The sequence below is a fragment of the Nerophis ophidion genome, linkage group LG26 (assembly GCF_033978795.1).
Source record: "Nerophis ophidion isolate RoL-2023_Sa linkage group LG26, RoL_Noph_v1.0, whole genome shotgun sequence".
NCBI lineage: Eukaryota > Metazoa > Chordata > Actinopteri > Syngnathiformes > Syngnathidae > Nerophis > Nerophis ophidion.
In genome coordinates this window covers 34,347,538-34,369,545 of record NC_084636.1, presented here as the reverse complement: position 1 = coordinate 34,369,545, position 22,008 = coordinate 34,347,538, and the positions used below count along the sequence as shown (strand labels likewise).

General features: G+C 37.7%; 2 protein-coding genes across 2 annotated transcripts in view; both read left to right on the top strand.

Annotated features, from left to right (window-relative positions):
- The window catches only part of ndnf (neuron-derived neurotrophic factor), a 42,871-nt gene extending 33,436 nt beyond the window's left edge, over positions 1–9,435 (top strand). The window contains exon 4 of the mRNA XM_061888001.1: positions 5,338–9,435. Within this exon, the coding sequence (XP_061743985.1) occupies positions 5,338–6,722 (1,385 nt within the window). The 3' untranslated portion in view covers positions 6,723–9,435. The remainder of the gene's footprint in view (positions 1–5,337) is intronic.
- Positions 9,436–14,398: 4,963 nt separating this feature from the next.
- The window catches only part of prdm5 (PR domain containing 5), a 97,795-nt gene continuing 90,185 nt past the window's right edge, over positions 14,399–22,008 (top strand). Inside the window, exons 1-2 of the mRNA XM_061888940.1 lie at positions 14,399–14,678; positions 15,125–15,208. Of these exons, the coding sequence (XP_061744924.1) occupies positions 14,586–14,678; positions 15,125–15,208 (177 nt within the window). The 5' untranslated portion in view covers positions 14,399–14,585. The remainder of the gene's footprint in view (positions 14,679–15,124; positions 15,209–22,008) is intronic.

Genomic DNA, 22,008 nt, shown 5'->3' with positions numbered 1-22,008 from the left:
GAGTCACGTCCACAGGAAACCATCTCAAGCGGAGGCGGATCAGCAGCGTAGAGATGTCCCCAACCGATACAGGCGAGCGGTCCATCCTGGGTCTCGACTCTGGACAGCCAGTACTTCATCCATGGTCATCGGACCGGACCCCCTCCACAAGGGAGGGGGGGGGACATAGGAGAAAGAAAAGAAGCGGCAGATCAACTGGTCTAAAAAGGAGGTCTATTTAAAAGCTAGAGTAAATGTTCTGTAGCCTACGTTTAAAAATATAACAAAGAAAATATCAACTTAAATGTGCAAACGAAAAGAAAATAAATAGGCTACCTTAAATAAAACAAAACAAATATCAAACCAAGAGCCAGAAATGGCAACATAAAAACAAAAATGTCTGCAGCTTACATTTAAAAATATAAAAATGGAAATATCAACTTAAATATGCAATAAAAATGGTATGTATTGAGATAATGGTGAGTGTTTGTTTTCATGTGGCTTCAATCTATCAGTCAATGTTTATTTATATAGCCCCAAATCACAAATGTCTCAAAGGACTGCACAAATCATTACGACTACAACATCCTCGGAAGAACCCACAAAAGGGCAAGGAAAACTCACACCCAGTAGGCAGGGAGAATTCACATCCAGTGGGACGCCAGTGACAATGCTTACTATGAGAAACCTTGGAGAGGACCTCAGATGTGGGCAACGCCCCCCCCTCTAGGGGACCGAAAGCAATGGATGTCGAGCGGGTCTAACATGATACTGTGAAAGTTCAATCCATAGTGGCTCCAACACAGCCGCGAGAGTTCAGTTCAAAGCGGATCCAACACAGCAGCGAGAGTCCCGTCCACAGGAAACCATCTCAAGCGGATCAGCAGCGTAGAGATGTCCCCAACCGATACAGGCGAGCGGTCCATCCTGGGTCTCGACGAGCGGTCCATCCTGGATCTCGACTCTGGACAGCCAGTACTTCATCCATGGTCATCGGACCGGACCCCCTCCACAAGGGAGGGGGGGACATAGGAGAAAGAAAAGAAGCAGCAGATCAACTGGTCTAAAAAGGAGGTCTATTTAAAGGCTAGAGTATACAGATGAGTTTTAAGGTGAGACTTAAATGCTTCTACTGAGGTAGCATCTCGAACTGTTACCGGGAGGGCATTCCAGAGTTTTGGAGCCCGAACGGAAAACGCTCTATAGCCCGCAGACTTTTTTTGGGCTCTAGGAATCACCAATAAGCCGGAGTCTTTTGAAGGCAGATTTCTTGCCGGGACATATGGTACAATACAATCGGCAAGATAGGATGCAGCTAGACCGTGTAGTATTTTATACGTAAGTAGTAAAACCTTAAAGTCACATCTTAAGTGCACAGGAAGCCAGTGCAGGTGAGCCAGTACAGGTATATATGTATGTATATATGTATATAAAGGTATATACAGTATAGGTATATATGTATGTATATATGTATATAAAGGTATATACAGTATAGGTATATATGTATGTATATATGTATATAAAGGTATATACAGTATAGGTATATATGTATGTATATATGTATATAAAGGTATATACAGTATAGGTATATATGTATGTATATATGTATATAAAGGTATATACAGTATAGGTATATATGTATGTATATATGTATATAAAGGTATATACAGTATAGGTATATATGTATGTATATATGTATATAAAGGTATATACAGTATAGGTATATATGTATGTATATATGTATATAAAGGTATATACAGTATAGGTATATATGTATGTATATATGTATATAAAGGTATATACAGTATAGGTATATATGTATGTATATATGTATATAAAGGTATATACAGTATAGGTATATATGTATGTATATATGTATATAAAGGTACATACAGTACAGGCGTAATGTGATCAAACTTTCTTGTTCTTGTCAAAAGTCTAGCAGCCGCATTTTGTACCAACTGTAATCTTTTAATGCTAGACATGGGGAGACCCCAAAATAATACGTTACAGTAATCGAGACGAGACGTAACAAACGCATGGATAATGATCTCGGCGTCTTTAGTGGACAAAATGGAGCGAATTTTAGCGATATTACGGAGATGAAAGAAGGCCGTTTTAGTAACGCTTTTAATGTGTGCCTCAAAGGAGAGAGTTGGGTGGAAGATAATACCCAGATTCTTTACCGTGTCGCCTTGTTTAATTGTTTGGTTGTCAAATGTTAGAGTTGTATAATTAAATAGAGGTCGGTGTCTAGTTGAGTGAATCCCGTGAATCACGTTCGCGCTGCACTCACTCACTCATTCAGAATCAGGATTCGCGATTCGCGAACCTACTGACACAGAGAACTGACTTTGTCGCGGAGGATGACGTCACATTGAGGATCTCGTTCAGTCCCTGCGGGCGTCGTTCATTGGGTGCTGAGGGCTTGTGTCGTTCGCGAACTGACACACACCGAGTTCCGCCGCTGGGGAAGCTGTTACTGACTGACTCATGATTCGCCGACCTGCACACAGAACTGCTGCTGCAGAAGTGATTCGGTGAACAAATCTTTTGAACGAATCAATTTAAGGAACCTATTCTAGTGATACTGATTCTGCACTGGCTTCCTGTGCACTTAAGATGTGACTTTAAGGTTTTACTACTTACGTATAAAATACTACACGGTCTAGCTCCATCCTATCTTGCCGATTGTATTGTACCATATGTCCCGGCAAGAAATCTGCGTTCAAAGGACTCCGGCTTATTAGTGATTCCCAAAGCCCAAAAAAAGTCTGCGGGCTATAGAGCGTTTTCATTTCGGGCTCCAGTACTCTGGAATGCCCTCCCGGTAACAGTTCGAGATGCTACCTCAGTAGAAGCATTTAAGTCTCACCTTAAAACTCATTTGTATACTCTAGCCTTTAAATAGACTCCCTTTTTAGACCAGTTGATCTGCCGCTTCTTTTCTTTTTCTTCTATGTCCCACTCTCCCTTGTGGAGGGGGTCCGGTCCGATCCGGTGGCCATGTACTGCTTGCCTGTGTATCGGCTGGGGACATCTCTGCGATGCTGATCCGCCTCCGCTTGGGATGGTTTCCTGCTGGCTCCGCTGTGAACGGGACTCTCGCTGCTGTGTTGGATCCACTTTGGACTGGACTCTCGCGACTGTGTTGGATCCATTGTGGATTGAACTTTCACAGCATCATGTTAGACCCGCTCGACATCCATTGCTTTCCTCCTCTCCAAGGTTCTCATAGTCATCATTGTCACCGACGTCCCACTGGGTGTGAGTTTTCCTTGCCCTTATGTGGGCCTACCGAGGATGCCGTAGTGGTTTGTGCAGCCCTTTGAGACACTAGTGATTTAGGGCTATATAAGTAAACATTGATTGATTGATTGATACAGAACTGCCGATCCCATCGCCAGTCCTTGTTAGTGGACGACCGAGCGTTTCATGGAAGCTGCTTTTATACCCAATCATGGCACCCACCTGTTCCCAATCAGCCCGTCCGCCGGTGGGACGTTCCAAATAAGTGTCTGATGAGCATTCCCTCAACTTTCTCAGTCATTTTTGCCACTTGTGCCAGCTTTTTCGAAACGCGTTGCAGGCATCCAATTCCAAATGAGCTATCCCTCCATCCATTTCCTACCACTTATTCCCTTTTGGGGTCACGGGGGGCGCTGGCGCCTATGTCAGCTACAATCGGGCGGAAGGCAGGGTACACCCCGGACAAGTCGCCACCTCATCGCAGGGCCAACACAGATAGACAGACAACATGGGCCAATTTTAGTGTTGCCAATCAACCTATCCCCAGGTGCATGTCTTTGGAAGTGGGAGGAAGCCGGAGTACCCGGAGGGAACCCACGCACTCACGGGGAGAACATGCAAACTCCACACAGAAAGATCCCGAGCCTGGATTTGAACCCAGGACTGCAGGAACTTCGTATTCAATCAATCAATCAATGTTTATTTATATAGCCCCAAATCACAAATGTCTCAAAGGACTGCACAAATCATTACGACTACAACATCCTCGGAAGAACCCACAAAAGGGCAAGGAAAACTCACACCCAGTGGGCAGGGAGAATTCACATCCAGTGGGACGCCAGTGACAATGCTGACTATGAGAAACCTTGGAGAGGACCTCAGATGTGGGCAACCCCCCTCCTCTAGGGGACCGAAAGCAATGGATGTCGAGCGGGTCTAACATGATACTGTGAAAGTTCAATCCATAGTGGCTCCAACACAGCAGCGAGAGTCCCGTCCACAGGAAACCATCTCAAGCGGATCAGCAGCGTAGAGATGTCCCCAACCGATACAGGCGAGCGGTCCATCCTGGGTCCCGACGAGCGGTCCATCCTGGGTCTCGACTCTGGACAGCCAGTACTTCATCCATGGTCATTGGACCGGACCCCCTCCACAAGGGAGGGGGGAACATAGGAGAAAGAAAAGAAGCGGCAGATCAACTGGTCTAAAAAGGAGGTCTATTTAAAGGCTAGAGTATACAGATGAGTCTTAAGGTGAGACTTAAATGCTTCTACTGAGGTAGCATCTCGAACTGTTACCGGGAGGGCATTCCAGAGTACTGGAGCCCGAACGGAAAACGCTCTATAGCCCGCAGACTTGTTTTGGGGCTCTAGGAATCACTAATAAGCCGGAGTCTTTTGAAGGCAGATTTCTTGCCGGGACATATGGTACAATACAATCGGCAAGATAGGATGGAGCTAGACCGTGTAGTGTTTTATACGTAAGTAGTAAAACCTTAAAGTCACATCTTAAGTGCACAGGAAGCCAGTGCTGGTGAGCCAGTATAGGTATATATGTATGTATATATGTATATAAAGGTATATACAGTATAGGTATATATGTATGTATATATGTATATAAAGGTATATACAGTATAGGAATATATGTATGTATATATGTATATAAAGGTATATACAGTACAGGTATATATGTATGTATATATGTATATAAAGGTATATACAGTATAGGTATATATGTATGTATATATGTATATAAAGGTATATACAGTATAGGTATATATGTATGTATATATGTATATAAAGGTATATACAGTACAGGCGTAATATGATCAAACTTTCTTGTTCTCGTATTGTGAGGCAGACGCACTAACCCCTCTACCACCGTGAAGCCCCCAAATGAGCTAATATTTGCAAAAAAACAAAACAAAGTTTACCAGTTTGAACGTGGAATATCTTGTCTTTGCAGTTGAATATAAGTTGAAAAGGATGACAAATAATTGTATTCTGTTCTTATTTAGCATCTACACAACGCGACAAGTTGTGATTTATGATAATACATCGCTGGAAAGAGGTAAGAAGGGAATAATGTGAGATGTTGTTTTGCCTCCAGGTGAGCCGGAGGTGTTGGAGCAACAGAAGCAGCAGGTGACAGCAGACGAGGGGGCGGAGCTCTTCACCTACAAAGGTAACGACGTGGAGTCCTACGCGGCCGCCAGCTCGCCCGCCGGCCTCTACCAGCTGGAGCTGCTGTGCACGGAGAAGGACAGCAACTTCAAGGCCTACGCCAGCACCACGCCGGAGTCGGACCGGCCGTACCCGGAGCTGCCGTACGACCCGCGTGTGGACGTGACCTCGCTGGGCCGCACCACCGTCACCCTGGCCTGGAAGCCCACGCCCACCGGCTCCCTGATGGCTCAGCCCGTCCAGTACTGCCTGGTCATTAACAAGGAGCACAACTTCAAGAGCATGTGCGCCGCCGAGGCCAAGGTGAGCGGCGCCCACGCTGACGACGCCTTCATGTCGGCGCCCAAGCCCGGCAGGGACTTCAGCCCCTTCGACTTCGCCCACTTCGGCTTCTACCCGCCCGAGACGCGCGGCCCGGCCTCCAACAAGATCCCGCGCTCGTACGGCGCCAAGCCCAAAGACATCCGGAAGGTGTGCATCGGCAACAAGAACATCTTCACCGTCTCCCAGCTGAAACCCGACACGCAGTACTACTTTGACGTCTTCGCCCTCAACGCCGCCACCAATGCCAGCACCGCCTACGTGGGCACCTTCGCCCGCACCAAGGAGGAGGCGCCGCAGAAGACGGTGGAGCTGAAAGACGGCAAAGTGGCCGACGTCTTCATCGAGAGGAAAGGCAGCAAGTTCTTGCGCTTCGCCCCGGTCTCCTCGCACCAGAAGGTGGCGCTCTTCTTGCACGCCTGCCTGGACGCCGTGCAGGTGCAGGTGCGGCGCGACGGCAAGCTGCTGCTCTCCCAGAACGTTGAGGGCGTGCGGCACTTCCAGCTGCGAGGCAAGCCCAAAGCCAAGTACCTGATCCGGCTGCGGGGGAGCCGCAAGGGCGCCTCCACCCTGAAGGTCCAGGTCAGCACCCGGCCCGACCACAAGCAGCCCTTCCCCGCGCTCCCCGACGACACCCGCATCAAGGCCTTCGACAAGCTCCGCACCTGCACCTCCGTCACCGTGGCCTGGCTGGGAACCCGCCAGCGCAACAAGTACTGCGTCTACCGCAAGGAGGTGGCCCCGGACTACAGCGAGGAGCGGCGCCGGCGCCAGCAGAACGGCTGCGCCGGACCCGGCGGCCGCGACAAGGCGGAGAAGGTCCTCTGCAAGTTCTTCCACAGCGACAACCCGCAGAAGGCCGTCACCACAGAAATCGTCGGCGGGCTGCAGCCCGGGAAGACCTACCTGCTGGACGTGTACGCCGTGGCGCACGGAGGCCACGCCCTCAGGTACCAGAGCAAGCTGGTGAAAACCAGGAAGTACTGCTGAACACGGGCCCGCCCACACGCACCTCCTTATTTAACTCTTCCACTGGGACTCAGGCGAGAGATCCTGTATATTTATGACTTATGTTTATGTTTATGTTTATGTTTATGTTTACACCGCCTTGTAAAGATCTCTATAACCTGTTGTTTAAATTATTTTATACTCTGTAGCCGCTCACACATCTTTTACTGTCACATTCCATCCTGGAACTCTACTATTGTTACTGCCCGTGTGCGTGTGTGTGTGTGTGTGTGTGTGTGTGTGTGTGTGTGTGTGTGTGTGTGTGTCACATGTACAGTCGTCCTGCCAGTATTCATGTACATAAACAGAAGTGTAGAAGTCCTCAATCGTCATATTTCCTACACTGATCACCAACACAACACAAACTATGTCACAACAAACTATGTTACAACACAAACTATGTCACAACACACACTATCCCACAACAAACTATGTCACAACGCAAACAATGTCACAACATAAACTGTCACAACACAAACTATGTCACAACAAACTATGTTACAACACAAACTATGTGACAACACACACTATCCCACAACAAACTATGTCACAACACACACTATCCCACAACAAACTATGTCACAACGCAAACAATGTCACAACATAAACTGTCACAACACAAACTATGTCACAACATAAACTGTCACAACACCAACTATGTCACAACACCAACTATGTCACAACACAAACTGTGTCACAACACAAAGTATGTCACAACACAAATTATGCCACAACAAACTATGTTACAACACAAACTGTGTCACAACACAAAGTATGTCACAACACAAATTATGCCACAACAAACTATGTCATAACACCAACTATGTCACAACACAAACTGTCACAACACAAACCAAGTTACAACACAAACTGTGTCACAACACAAACTATGTCACAACAAGAACTATGTTACAATACAAACTGTCACAACACAAACTATGTTACAACAAACTATGTCACAACACAAACTATGTCACAACACAAACTACTTCACAACACAAACTATGTCACAACACAAACTATGCCACAACAATGTCACAACCTAAACTGTCACAACACCAACTATGTCACAACACAAACTGTCCCAACACAAACTGTGTCACAACACAAACTATGCCACAACAATGTCACAACCTAAACTGTCACAACACCAACTATGTCACAACACAAACTGTCCCAACACAAACTATGTCACAACACAAACTATGCCACAACAAACTATGTCATAACACCAACTATGTCACAACACAAACTACGTTACAACACAAACTGTGTCACAACATAATCTATGTGACAACAAGAACTATGTCCTAATACAAACTGTCACAACACAAACTATGTTACAACAAACCATGTCACAACACAAACTATGTCACAACAAGAACTATGTGACAACAAGAACTATGTCCTAATACAAACTGTCACAACACAAACTATGTTACAACAAACTATGTCGCAACACAAACTATGTCACAACAAGAACTATGTCACAATACAAACTGTCACAACACAAACTATGTTACAACAAACTATGTCACAACACAAACTTTGTCACAACACAAACTACTTCACAACACAAACTATGTCACAACACAAACTATGCCACAACAATGTCACAACCTAAACTGTCACAACACCAACTATGTCACAACACAAACTGTCACAACACAAACTACGTTACAACACAAAGTGTGTCACAACACAAACTATGTCACAACACAAACTATGCCACAACAAACTATGTCATAACACCAACTATGTCACAACACAAACTGTCACAACACAAACTACGTTACAACACAAACTGTGTCACAACACAATCTATGTGACAAAAAGAACTATGTCCTAATACAAAGTGTCACAAGACAAACTATGTCACAACACAAACTGTCACAACACAAACTATGTCACGACACAAACTATGTCCCAACAATGTCACAAAAAACTACTTCACAACACAAACTATGTCACATCACAAACTGTCCCAACACAAACTACGTCACAACACAAACTGTCACAACACCAACTATGTCACAACACAAGCTATGTCACAACACAAACTATGTCACAACACAAACTATTTTACATTACAAACTATGTCCCAACACAAACTATGTCACAACACAAACTATGTCCCAACACAAGCTATGTCACAACACAAACTATGTCACAACACAAACTATGTCACAACACAAGCTATGTCACAACACAAACTATGTCACAACACAAGCTATGTCACAACACAAACTATGTCCCAACACAAGCTTTGTCACAACACAAACTATGTCACAACACAAACTATGTCCCAACACAAGCTTTGTCACAACACAAACTATTTTACATTACAAACTATGTCCCAACACAAACTATGTAACGACACACACTACTTCACAACACAAATTATGTCACGACACAACTATGTCCCAACAATAACATAAAAAACTACTTCACAACACAAACTATGTCACAACACATTCCAGCCTGTAACTCTACTTCTGTTGCTGTGTGTGTGTGTGTGTGTGTGTGTGTGTGTGTGTGAGAGATGTAGAGTGGTACAGTACAGTACAGTACAGTATTGATGTACATAGAGAGAAGTCTAGATGTTTCCTCCAGTGATCAGCATCACAACACAACTGGCATCAGGTCCTCGACAATATTCATTTGTGTTGATAAAAAAATAAAAATGTATCATCTTGTTGGCTTTTGATTCAAGTCTGATCTGACATGACCTTTGACCTGCACCTACCTGACCAGCACACCCACCTCTTTGCAACGGGCAGGCTTCGCTACACGGCTCAAGATCCGGCTCATGTCTTGGCAAAGTTTTGGTGGCGTCCTAAGCCGAGAAACCATAGTACACAACCAGTGAAGTCATAAGTTACACAAACTATGCCACAACACAAACTGTCACAACACAAACTACGTTACAACACAAACTATGTCACAACACAAACTATGTTACAACACAATCTATGTCACAACACAAACTATGTTACAACAAACTATGTTACAACACAAACTGTCACAACACAAACTATGTTACAACACAGACTGTTACAACGCAAACTATGTCACAACCCAAACAATGTTCCAACACAATCTATGTCACAGCACAAACTATGTCACAACACAAACAACACAAACTACGTTACGACACAAACTATGTCACAACACAAACTATGTTCCAACAAGAACTATGTCACTACAAACTATGTGACAACACAAAGTACGTTACAACAAAAACTGTCACAACGCAAACTATGTCACAACACAAACTGTCTCAACACAAACTACGTTACGACACAAACTATGTCACTACACAAACTATTTCACAACACAAACTATGTCACAACACAAACAATGTTCCAACAAGAACTATGTCACTACAAACTATGTGACAACACGAAGTACGTTACAACAAAAACTGTCACAACGCAAACTATGTCACAACACAAACTGTCACAACACAAACTATGTTACAACACAGACTGTTACAACGCGAACTATGTCACAACCCAAACAATGTTCCAAAACAATCTATGTCACAGCAAACTATGTCACAGCACAAACTATGTCACAACACAAACTCAACACAAACTACGTTACGACACAAACTATGTCACAACACAAACTATGTCACAACACAAACAATGTTCCAACAAGAACTATGTCACTACAAACTATGTGACAACACGAAGTACGGTACAACAAAAACTGTCATAACGCAAACTATGTCCCAACACAAACTACGTCACACCACAAACTATGTTACAACACGGACTGTTACAACACAAACTATGTCACAACCCAAACTCAACACAAACTATGTCACGACACAAACTAAGTCAGTACATAAACTATGTCACAACACAAACAATGTCACAACCCAAACTCAACACAAACTACGTTACGACACAAACTAAGTCACTACATAAACTATGTCACAACACAAACTATGTCACAACACAAACAATGCTCCAACAAGAACTATGTCACTACAAACTATGTGACAACACAAAGTACGTTACAACAAAAACTGTCACAACGCAAACTATGTCACAACACAAACTACGTCACACCACAAACTATGTTACAACACAAACTACATCACAACACAAACTATGTTGCAACACAAACTGTGTCACAACACAAACCATGTCACAACACAAACTATGTCACAACCCAAACTCAACACAAACTACGTTACGACACAAACTAAGTCACTACATAAACTATGTCACAACACAAACTATGTCACAACACAAACAATGCTCCAACAAGAACTATGTCACTACAAACTATGTGACAACACAAAGTACGTTACAACAAAAACTGTCACAAACTATGTCACAACATAAACTATGTCACAACCCAAACTCAACACAAACTACGTTACGACACAAACTAAGTCACTACATAAACTATGTCACAACACAAACTATGTCACAACACAAACAATGCTCCAACAAGAACTATGTCACTACAAACTATGTGACAACACAAAGTACGTTACAACAAAAACTGTCACAAACTATGTCACAACATAAACTATGTCACAACCCAAACTCAACACAAACTACGTTACGACACAAACTAAGTCACTACATAAACTATGTCACAACACAAACTATGTCACAACACAAACAATGCTCCAACAAGAACTATGTCACTACAAACTATGTGACAACACAAAGTACGTTACAACAAAAACTGTCACAAACTATGTCACAACACAAACTATGTCACAACCCAAACTCAACACAAACTACGTTACGACACAAACTAAGTCACTACATAAACTATGTCACAACACAAACTATGTCACAACACAAACAATGCTCCAACAAGAACTATGTCACTACAAACTATGTGACAACACAAAGTACGTTACAACAAAAACTTTCACAACGCAAACTATGTCACAACACAAACTACGTCACACCACAAACTATGTTACAACACAAACTACATCACAACACAAAGTACGTTACAACAAAAACTTTCACAACGCAAACTATGTCACAACACAAACTACGTCACACCACAAACTATGTTACAACACAAACTACATCACAACACAAACTATGTCGCAACACAAACTGTGTCACAACACAAACCATGTCACAACACAAACTATGTCACAACCCAAACTCAACACAAACTACGTTACGACACAAACTAAGTCACTACATAAACTATGTCACAACCCAAACTCAGCACAAACTACGTTACGACACAAACTAAGTCACTACATAAACTATGTCACAACACAAACTATGTCACAACACAAACAATGCTCCAACAAGAACTATGTCACTACAAACTATGTGGCAACACAAAGTACGTTACAACAAAAACTTTCACAACGCAAACTATGTCACAACACAAACTACGTCACACCACAAACTATGTTACAACACAAACTACATCACAACACAAAGTACGTTACAACAAAAACTTTCACAACGCAAACTATGTCACAACACAAACTACGTCACACCACAAACTATGTTACAACACAAACTACATCACAACACAAACTATGTCGCAACACAAACTGTGTCACAACACAAACCATGTCACAACACAAACTATGTCACAACCCAAACTCAACACAAACTACGTTACGACACAAACTAAGTCACTACATAAACTATGTCACAACACAAACTATGTCACAACACAAACAATGCTCCAACAAGAACTATGTCACTACAAACTATGTGACAACACAAAGTACGTTACAACAAAAACTGTCACAAACTATGTCACAACACAAACTATGTCACAACATAAACTATGTCACAACACAAACTACAACACACAAACGCAGTGAAGTTGTCAGGTTGTGTAAAAGGTAAATAAAAAGAGAATACATCCATCCATCCATTTTCTACCGCTTATTCCCTTTTGGGGTCGCGGGGGGCGCTGGCGCCTATCTCAGCTAGAATCGGGCGGAAGGCGGGGTACACCCTGGACAAGTCGCCACCTCTGCAAATCCTTTTCAACTTATATTCAATTGAATAGACTGCAAAGACAAGATGTACACACTGAGAAACTTTGTTATTTTTTGCTAACAGTAGCTCATTTGGAATTTGATGCCTGCAACATGTTTCAAAAAAGCTGGCACAAGTGGCATAAAAGACTGAGGCAGTTTAGGAATGCTCATCAAACACTTATTAGGAACATCCCACAGGTGAACAGGCTAATTGGGAACAGGTGGGTGCCATGATTGGGTACAAAAGCAGCTTCCATGAAATGCTCGGTCCTTCACAAACAAGGACGGGGCGACGGTCACCACTTTGTCGATAAAAGCCTGAGCAAATTGTTCAAGAACAACAATTGTCAACCAGCTATTTCAAGGAATTCAAGGATTTCACCATCTACACTCTGTAATATCATCAAAAGATTCAGCCACTCTGGAAAAATCTCTGCACATAAGCCATGATATTACGCACCTTTGGATCCCTCAGGCCTCAAAAAGCGACATCAGTGTGTAAAGGACATCACCACATGGGCTTAGGAACACTTCAGAAAACCACTATCAGTAACTAAAGTCCGTCGCTACATCTGTAAGTGCGAGTAAAATAACAAAAGTATGACTTATTTTTGCCCTGTGATGAGGTGGCGACTTGTCCAGGGTGTACAGCGCCCCCCCGTGACCCCAAAGGGAATAAGCGGTAGGAAAATGGATAGATGGATGGATGGTTATGATGACAGTAAAGATGACTAGTTACATTATTCCATCCATCCATCCATTTTCTACCGCTTATTCCCTTTTGGGGTCGCGGGGGGCGCTGGCGCCTATCTCAGCTACAATCGGGCGGAAGGCGGGGTACACCCTGGACAAGTCGCCACCTCATCGCAGGGCTAGTTACATTATTATTAAAATAAATAAAAATACAACGACATAAAAATAAATTGTAAGTGTATTTATAAGCTAGTTAGATAACATTTTTATAATAATATAACAATAATGTTGTGTGTTGTCCAGCCATCCATTTTCTACCGCTTATTCCCTTTTATGGGGTCGCGGGGGGCGCTGGCGCCTATCTCAGCTACAATCGGGCGGAAGGCAGGGTACACCCTGGACAAGTCGCCATCTCATCGCAGGGCTAGTTACATTATTATTAAAATAAATAAAAATACAACGACATAAAAATAAATTGTAAGTGTATTTATAAGCTAGTTAGATAACATTTTTATAATAATATAACAATAATGTTGTGTGTTGTCCATCCATCCATTTTCTACCGCTTATTCCCTTTTATGGGGTCGCTGGCGCCTATCTCAGCTACAATCGGGCGGAAGGCAGTGTACACCCTGGACAAGTCGCCATCTCATCGCAGGGCTAGTTACATTATTATTAAAATAAATAAAAATACAACGACATAAAAATAAATTGTAAGTGTATTTATAAACTAGTTAGATAACATATTTATAATAATATAACAATAATGTTGTGTGTTGTGATGACAGTAAAAGTGACAAGGTACATTGTTATCAAAATAAATTAAAATGCAAAAAAATAAATATAAATTATACGTGTATGTATAAACTAGTTGGATAACATATTTATAATAATTATAATAATACAACAATAATGTGTGTTGTGATGACGGTCAAGGTGACTTCCGGGTCCAAAAGTTTTGGACCAATCAGGAGCCGCCGTGCTCTTCCTGCCTGCAGCCGAGCAACAAGTCCACAAAGAATCCACAAAGAGTCCACAAGATGTTCGTCTTTGTGCACAAAGATCCGCTCCAAATTCCAAAATGACAAAAGGTGTCGGCGGGCGGCGGGGACAGGCGTGACGTGTGAGTGCGTGGAAGTACTCGGCGTGGGAAGATGCTGGGCATGTACGTGCCGCACAGATTCTCCCTCAAAGCCTCCAAAGTCCAGGACGGGATCGGCCTTTTTACGGCGAGGCGGGTGAAAAAGGTTCGTAGTCCGGACTTTTTTTTTTTTTTGCCCCGCTAGACCCTGGCGGTAGATAATGGATGGATAGACCCTTGTCAGGTTAGTGCGGTGAGAGTTGAGGAAAAAGGAGAGTTGGCCGTGGGAGACGTGACGTGAGGTGCCACGTAGCAACACTACTTTTTACCCCCTTTCTCACTTATAACATGTTTTATCCTTTTATTCGATAAAGTTAATTTTGTCCACGAAATGACTTCTAAACATAATAAATGTTAATTTTGCGTCATTTTTAAAGCTTTACGTTCAATATAAACGTGACGTTTTTAATGACCACGCCCCCGGAAGTGCTTTTTCAGAACGCGGCGAAGCTAGTTGTCAAGCTAGCTGTCAAGCTAACACGAATTGTTACAAAATGTCTTTTCTTTGTTTTCTTTGGCGTCTAACTCCGTATTTTAATGTTCCTTCCGCAGGGAGAGAAGTTTGGGCCCTTTGCGGGCGAGAAGAAGCTTCCTTGCGAGCTGGACGAAGGTTCTGACAGCAGACTTATGTGGGAGGTAAATAACTTTGATGTCAATTAGTTGCTACATGCTAACTAAATATTTTATCTACGTTCATGTCAAGTGTGAAAAAATTTATTATTTCATTTTTTTGTAATATGTTGACTAAATATTGTCTTTATGTTCATGTCAAGTTTGAAAAAGGTAACTAAATGTTGCCTTTATTTTCACGTCAAGTGTACATTTTTTATTTATTTTCTTATTCGCTACATGCTAACTAAATATTTTCTTTATGTTCACATCAAGTGTGATTTTTTTAAATTATTTTCTTATTTGCTACATGCTAACTAAATATTTTCTTTATGTTTGCGTCAAGTGTGAAAATTTGTATTATTTCGTTTTTTGTAATAGGTTGACTAAATATTATCCTTATGTTCATGTCAAGTGTGAAAAATATAATTGTTTAAATTTTTGGAGTATGTTGACTAAATATTATTTTTATGTTCATGTCAAGTTTGAAAAATGTTAACTAAATGTCTATATGTTCACATCAAGTGTGAATTTTTTTAAATTATTTTCTTATTTGCTACATGCTAACTAAATATTTTATCTACGTTCATGTCAAGTGTGAAAAAATTTATTATTTCATTTTTTTGTAATATGTTGACTAAATGTTGTCTTTATGTTCATGTCAAGTTTGAAAAAGGTAACTAAATGTTGTCTTTATTTTCACGTCAAGTGTACATTTTTAATTTTTTTTCTTATTCGCTACATGCTAACTAAATATTTTCTTTATGTTCACGTCAGGTGTGAAAAATATTATTGTTTACATTTTTTGGAGTATGTTGACTAAATATTATCTTTATGTTCATGTCAAGTTCAGGAGAGAACACACAGAAGATAATACAAATAATTACGGAAGAAATGAATAAATGGTTTGATAAAAACCATATCCTTGAATCTCAGTAAAACTAAAATAATGTTATTTGGTAACAGTAGAAAAGAGCATCAGACACGAATACAAATAGATGGAATAGATATCGAAAGGGTAAAAGAAACCAGATTTTTGGGAGTATTAATAGATGATAAAATGAACTGGAAATCTCATATACAAAACATACAACATAAGGTGGCAAAAAATATTTCAATAATGAATAAAGCAAAATACGTACATGGCCAAAAATCACTTTATATTCTCTACTGCTCGCTAGTGTTACCATATCTGAGTTATTGTGCAGAAATATGGGGAAACAACTACAAATGTGCGCTACATTCGTTAACTGTGTTACAAAAAAGATTGATTAGAATAATACACAATGTTGGATATAGAGAACATACAAACCCTTTATTTATTGAGTCAAAAATATTAAAGCTCGATGACTTGATAAAATTCCAAACAGCTAAATTGATGTACAAAATAAATTATAACCTGCTACCAAAGAATGTACAACAATTCTTCTCAACTAAAGAGGAGAAATATAACCTTAGAGGAAAATCTAACTTAAAACATTTGTATGCCCGTACAACACTTAAAACTTTAGCGTATCAGTTTGTGGAATTAAATTATGGAATGGATTAAGTAAAGAAGTTAAACATTGTACTGATATGAGCCAGTTTAAGAGGATGTTTAAATTAATAGTGCTTACAAAGTACAAAGAAGAAGTATTATGAGAAACACTTTCAAACTTATTGAAAATAAGATATTCTTCATCTTAGTATGTTAATAATGACTGAAATAATTAAGTACATGTTAGAAAACTGCTGTGTTACTCACTCACAGATGTCATTTTGCTATTTTGCTGTAAAGAAGGTCAGTGAATGAATGTATATATTGTGGGCGCTCTGAAGTGGAAAAGGGGTAGGATTAAATAAGCTTTGCTTCTTCCTACTCCTTTTCGGACATGATGTATTGTGTATTGCGAAATGATGAATTTAACTGATGTACAATGTATGTATGTCATGTTCGAAATAAACTAAGAAAAGAAAGAAAAAAGTTTGAAAAATGTTAACTAAATGTCTATATGTTCACATCAAGTGTGATTTTTTTTAAATTATTTTCTTATTTGCTACATGCTAACTAAATATTTTCTTTATGTTTGCGTCAAGTGTGAACATTTGTATTATTTCGTTTTTTGTAATAGGTTGACTAAATATTATCATTATGTTCATGTCAAGTGTGAAAAATATAATTGTTTAAATTTTTGGAGTATGTTGACTAAATATTATCTTTATGTTCATGTCAAGTTTGAAAAATGTTAACTAAATGTCTATATGTTCACATCAAGTGTGAATTTTTTTTTTTTTTTTCTCATTTGCTACATGCTAACTAAATATTTTCTTTATGTTTGCGCCAAGTGTGAAAATTTGTATTATTTCGTTTTTTGTAATGGGTTGACTAAATATTATCTTTATGTTCATGTCAAGTTTGAAAAATGTTAACTAAATGTTGTCTTTATGTTCACGTCAAGTGTGGAAAATATTATTATTTTCTTATTTGCTACATGCTAACTAAATATTTGATCTATGTTCATGTCAAGTGTGATAAAATGTATTATTTCATTTTTTGTAATATGTTGACTAAATATTGTCTGTATGTTCATGTCAAGTTTGAAAAAGGTAACTAAATGTTGTCTTTATTTTCACGTCGTGTACATTTTTTATTTATTTTCTTATTCGCTACATGCTAACTAAATATTTTCTTTATGTTCACGTCAAGTGTGAAAAATATTATTGTTTAAATTTTTGGAGTATGTTGACTAAATATTATCTTTATGTTCATGTCAAGTTTGAAAAATGTTAACTAAATGTCTATATGTTCACATCAAGTGTGATTTTTTTTTTAAATTATTTTCTTATTTGCTTCATGCTAACTAAATATTTTCTTTGTTTGCGCCAAGTGTGAAAATTCGTATTATTTCGTTTTTTGTAATGGGTTGACTAAATATTATCTTTATGTTCATGTCAAGTTTGAAAAATGTTAACTAAATGTTGTCTTTATGTTCACGTCAAGTGTGGAAAATGTTATTATTTTCTTATTTGCTACATGCTAACTAAATATTTTATCTATGTTCATGTCAAGTGTGTTAAAATTTATTATTTCATTTTTTGTAATATGTTGACTAAATATTGTCTGTATGTTCATGTCAAGTTTGAAAAAGGTAACTAAATGTTGTCTTTATTTTCACGTCAAGTGTACATTTTTTATTTATTTTCTTATTCGCTACATGCTAACTAAATATTTTCTTTATGTTCACGTCAAGTGTGAGAAATATTATTGTTTAAATTTTTGGAGTATGTTGACTAAATATTATCTTTATGTTCATGTGAAGTTTGAAAAATGTTAACTAAATGTCTGTGTTCACATCAAGTGTGAATATTTTTTTATTATTTTCTTTTTTGCTACATGCTAACTAAATATTTTCTTTATGTTTGCGCCAAGTGTGAAAATTCGTATTCTTTCGTTTTTTGTAATGAGTTGACTAAATATTATCTTTATGTTCATGTCAAGTTTGAAAAATGTTAACTAAATGTTGTCTTTATGTTCACGTCAAGTGTGGAAAATATTATTATTTTCTTATTTGCTACATGCTAACTAAATATTTTATCTATGTTCATGTCAAGTGTGATAAAATGTATTATTTCATTTTTTGTACTATGTTGACTAAATATTGTCTGTATGTTCATGTCAAGTCTGAAAAAGGTAACTAAATGTTGTCTTTATTTTCACGTCAAGTGTACATTTTTTATTATTTATTTTCTTATTCGCTACATGCTAACTAAATATTTTCTTTATGTTCACGTCAGGTGTGAAAAATATTATTGTTTAAATTTTTTGGAGTATGTTGACTAAATATTATCTTTATGTTCATGTCAAGTTTGAAAAATGTTAACTAAAGGTCTATATGTTAACATCAAGGGTGAATTTTTTTATTATTTTTATTATTTTTTATTATTTTCTTATTTTCTTATTTACCTTGAAGGTAGAAAAGCGCTATACAAGTACAACCCATTTATCATTTTCTTATTTGCTTCATGCTAACTAAATATTTTCTTTGTTTGCGCCAAGTGTGAAAATTCGTATTATTTCGTTTTTTGTAATGGGTTGACTAAATATTATCTTTATGTTCATGTCAAGTTTGAAAAATGTTAACTAAATGTTGTCTTTATGTTCACGTCAAGTGTGGAAAATGTTATTATTTTCTTATTTGCTACATGCTAACTAAATATTTTATCTATGTTCATGTCAAGTGTGATAAAATTTATTATTTCATTTTTTGTAATATGTTGACTAAATATTGTCTGTATGTTCATGTCAAGTTTGAAAAAGGTAACTAAATGTTGTCTTTATTTTCACGTCAAGTGTACATTTTTTATTTATTTTCTTATTCGCTACATGCTAACTAAATATTTTCTTTATGTTCACGTCAGGTGTGAAAAATATTATTGTTTACATTTTTTGGAGTATGTTGACTAAATATTATCTTTATGTTCATGTCAAGTTTGAAAAATGTTAACTAAATGTCTATATGTTCACATCAAGGGTGAATTTTTTTTATTATTTTCTTATTTGCTACATGCTAACTAAATATTTTCTTTATGTTTGCGTCAATTGTGAAAATTTGTATTATTTCGTTTTTTGTAATAGGTTGACTAAATATCTTTATGTTCATGTCAAGTTTGAAAAATGTTAACTAAATGTTGTCTTTATGTTCACGTCAAGTGTGGAAAATGTTATTATTTTCTTATTTGCTACATGCTAACTAAATATTTTATCTATGTTCATGTCAAGTGTGAAAAAATGTATTATTTCATTTTTTGTAATATGTTGACTAAATATTGTCTTTATGTTCATGTCAAGTTTGAAAAAGGTAACTAAATGTTGTCTTTATTTTCACGTCAAGTATACATTTTTTATTTATTTTCTTATTCGCTACATGCTAACTAAATATTTTCTTTATGTTCACGTCAAGTGTGAAAAATATTGTTTACATTTTTGGAGTATTTTGACTAAATATCTTCATGTTCATGTCAAGTTTGAAAAATGTTAACTAAATGTCTATATGTTCACATCAAGTGTGAATTTTTTTATTATTTTCTTATTTGCTACATGCTAACTAAATATTTTCTTTATGTTTGCGCCAAGTGTGAAAATTTGTATTATTTCGTTTTTTGTAATGGGTTGACTAAATATTATCTTTATGTTCATGTCAAGTTTGAAAAATGTTAACTGAATGTTGTCTTTATGTTCACGTCAAGTGTGGGAAATGTTATTATTTTCTTATTTGCTACATGCTAAATAAATATTTTATCTATGTTCATGTCAAGTGTGAAAAAATGTATTATTTCATTTTTTGTAATATGTTGACTAAATATTGTCTTTATGTTCATGTCAAGTTTGAAAAAGGTAACTAAATGTTGTCTTTATTTTCACGTCAAGTGTACATTTTTTATTTATTTTCTAGTTCGCTACATGCTAACTAAATATTTTCTTTATGTTCACGTCAGGTGTGAAAAATATTATTGTTTACATTTTTTGGAGTATGTTGACTAAATATTATCTTTATGTTCATGTCAAGTTTGAAAAATGTTAACTAAATGTCTATATGTTCACATCAAGGGTGAATTTTTTTTATTATTTTCTTATTTGCTACATGCTAACTAAATATTTTCTTTATGTTTGCGTCAATTGTGAAAATTTGTATTATTTCGTTTTTTGTAATAGGTTGACTAAATATCTTTATGTTCATGTCAAGTTTGAAAAATGTTAACTAAATGTTGTCTTTATGTTCAAGTCAAGTGTGGAAAATGTTATTATTTTCTTATTTGCTACATGCTAACTAAATATTTTATCTATGTTCATGTCAAGTGTGAAAAAATGTATTATTTCATTTTTTGTAAGATGTTGACTAAATATTGTCTTTATGTTCATGTCAAGTTTGAAAAAGGTAACTAAATGTTGTCTTTATTTTCACATCAAGTATAAATTTTTTATTTATTTTCTTATTCGCTACATGCTAACTAAATATTTTCTTTATGTTCACGTCAAGTGTGAAAAATATTATTGTTAAAATTTTTGGAGTATGTTGACTAAATATTATCTTTATGTTCATGTCAAGTTTGAAAAATGTTAACTAAATGTCTATATGTTCACATCAAGTGTGAATTTTTTAAATTATTTTCTTATTTGCTACATGCTAACTAAATGTTGTATTTTTGTTTAGGTCAAGTGTAAAAAATTTAATTATTTCCTTATTTGGAACATGCTAACTAAATATTGTCTTTATGTTCACGTAAGTGTGAAAAATGTTAACTAAATGTTGCCTTTATGTTCATGCAAGTGTGAAAATGTTATATTGTTTCCTCATTTGCTACATGCTAACTAAACGTTGCCTTTATGTTCATGTCAAGTGTAAAAAATGTAATTATTTCCTCATTTGGAACATGCTAACTAAATATTGCCTTTATGTTCACGTCAAGTGTTAACAATTTAATTATTTCCTTATTTGCTACATACTAACTTCATGTTGCCTTTATGTTTACGTCAAATGTGAAAATGTAATTGTTTCCTTACTTGTTACATGCTAACTGAATATTGTCTTTATGTTCATGTCAAGTGTGAAAAGTGTAATTATTTCCTTAGTTGCTACATGCTAACTAAATGTTGTATTTTTGTTTACGTCAAGTGTAAAAAAATTAATGATTTCCTTATTTGGAACATGCTAACTAAATATTGTCTTTATGTTCACATAAGTTTGAAAAATGTTAACTAAATGTTGCTTCTATGTTCATGCAAGTGTGAAAATGTTATATTGTTTCATCATTTGCTACATGCTAACTAAACGTTGCCTTTATGTTCA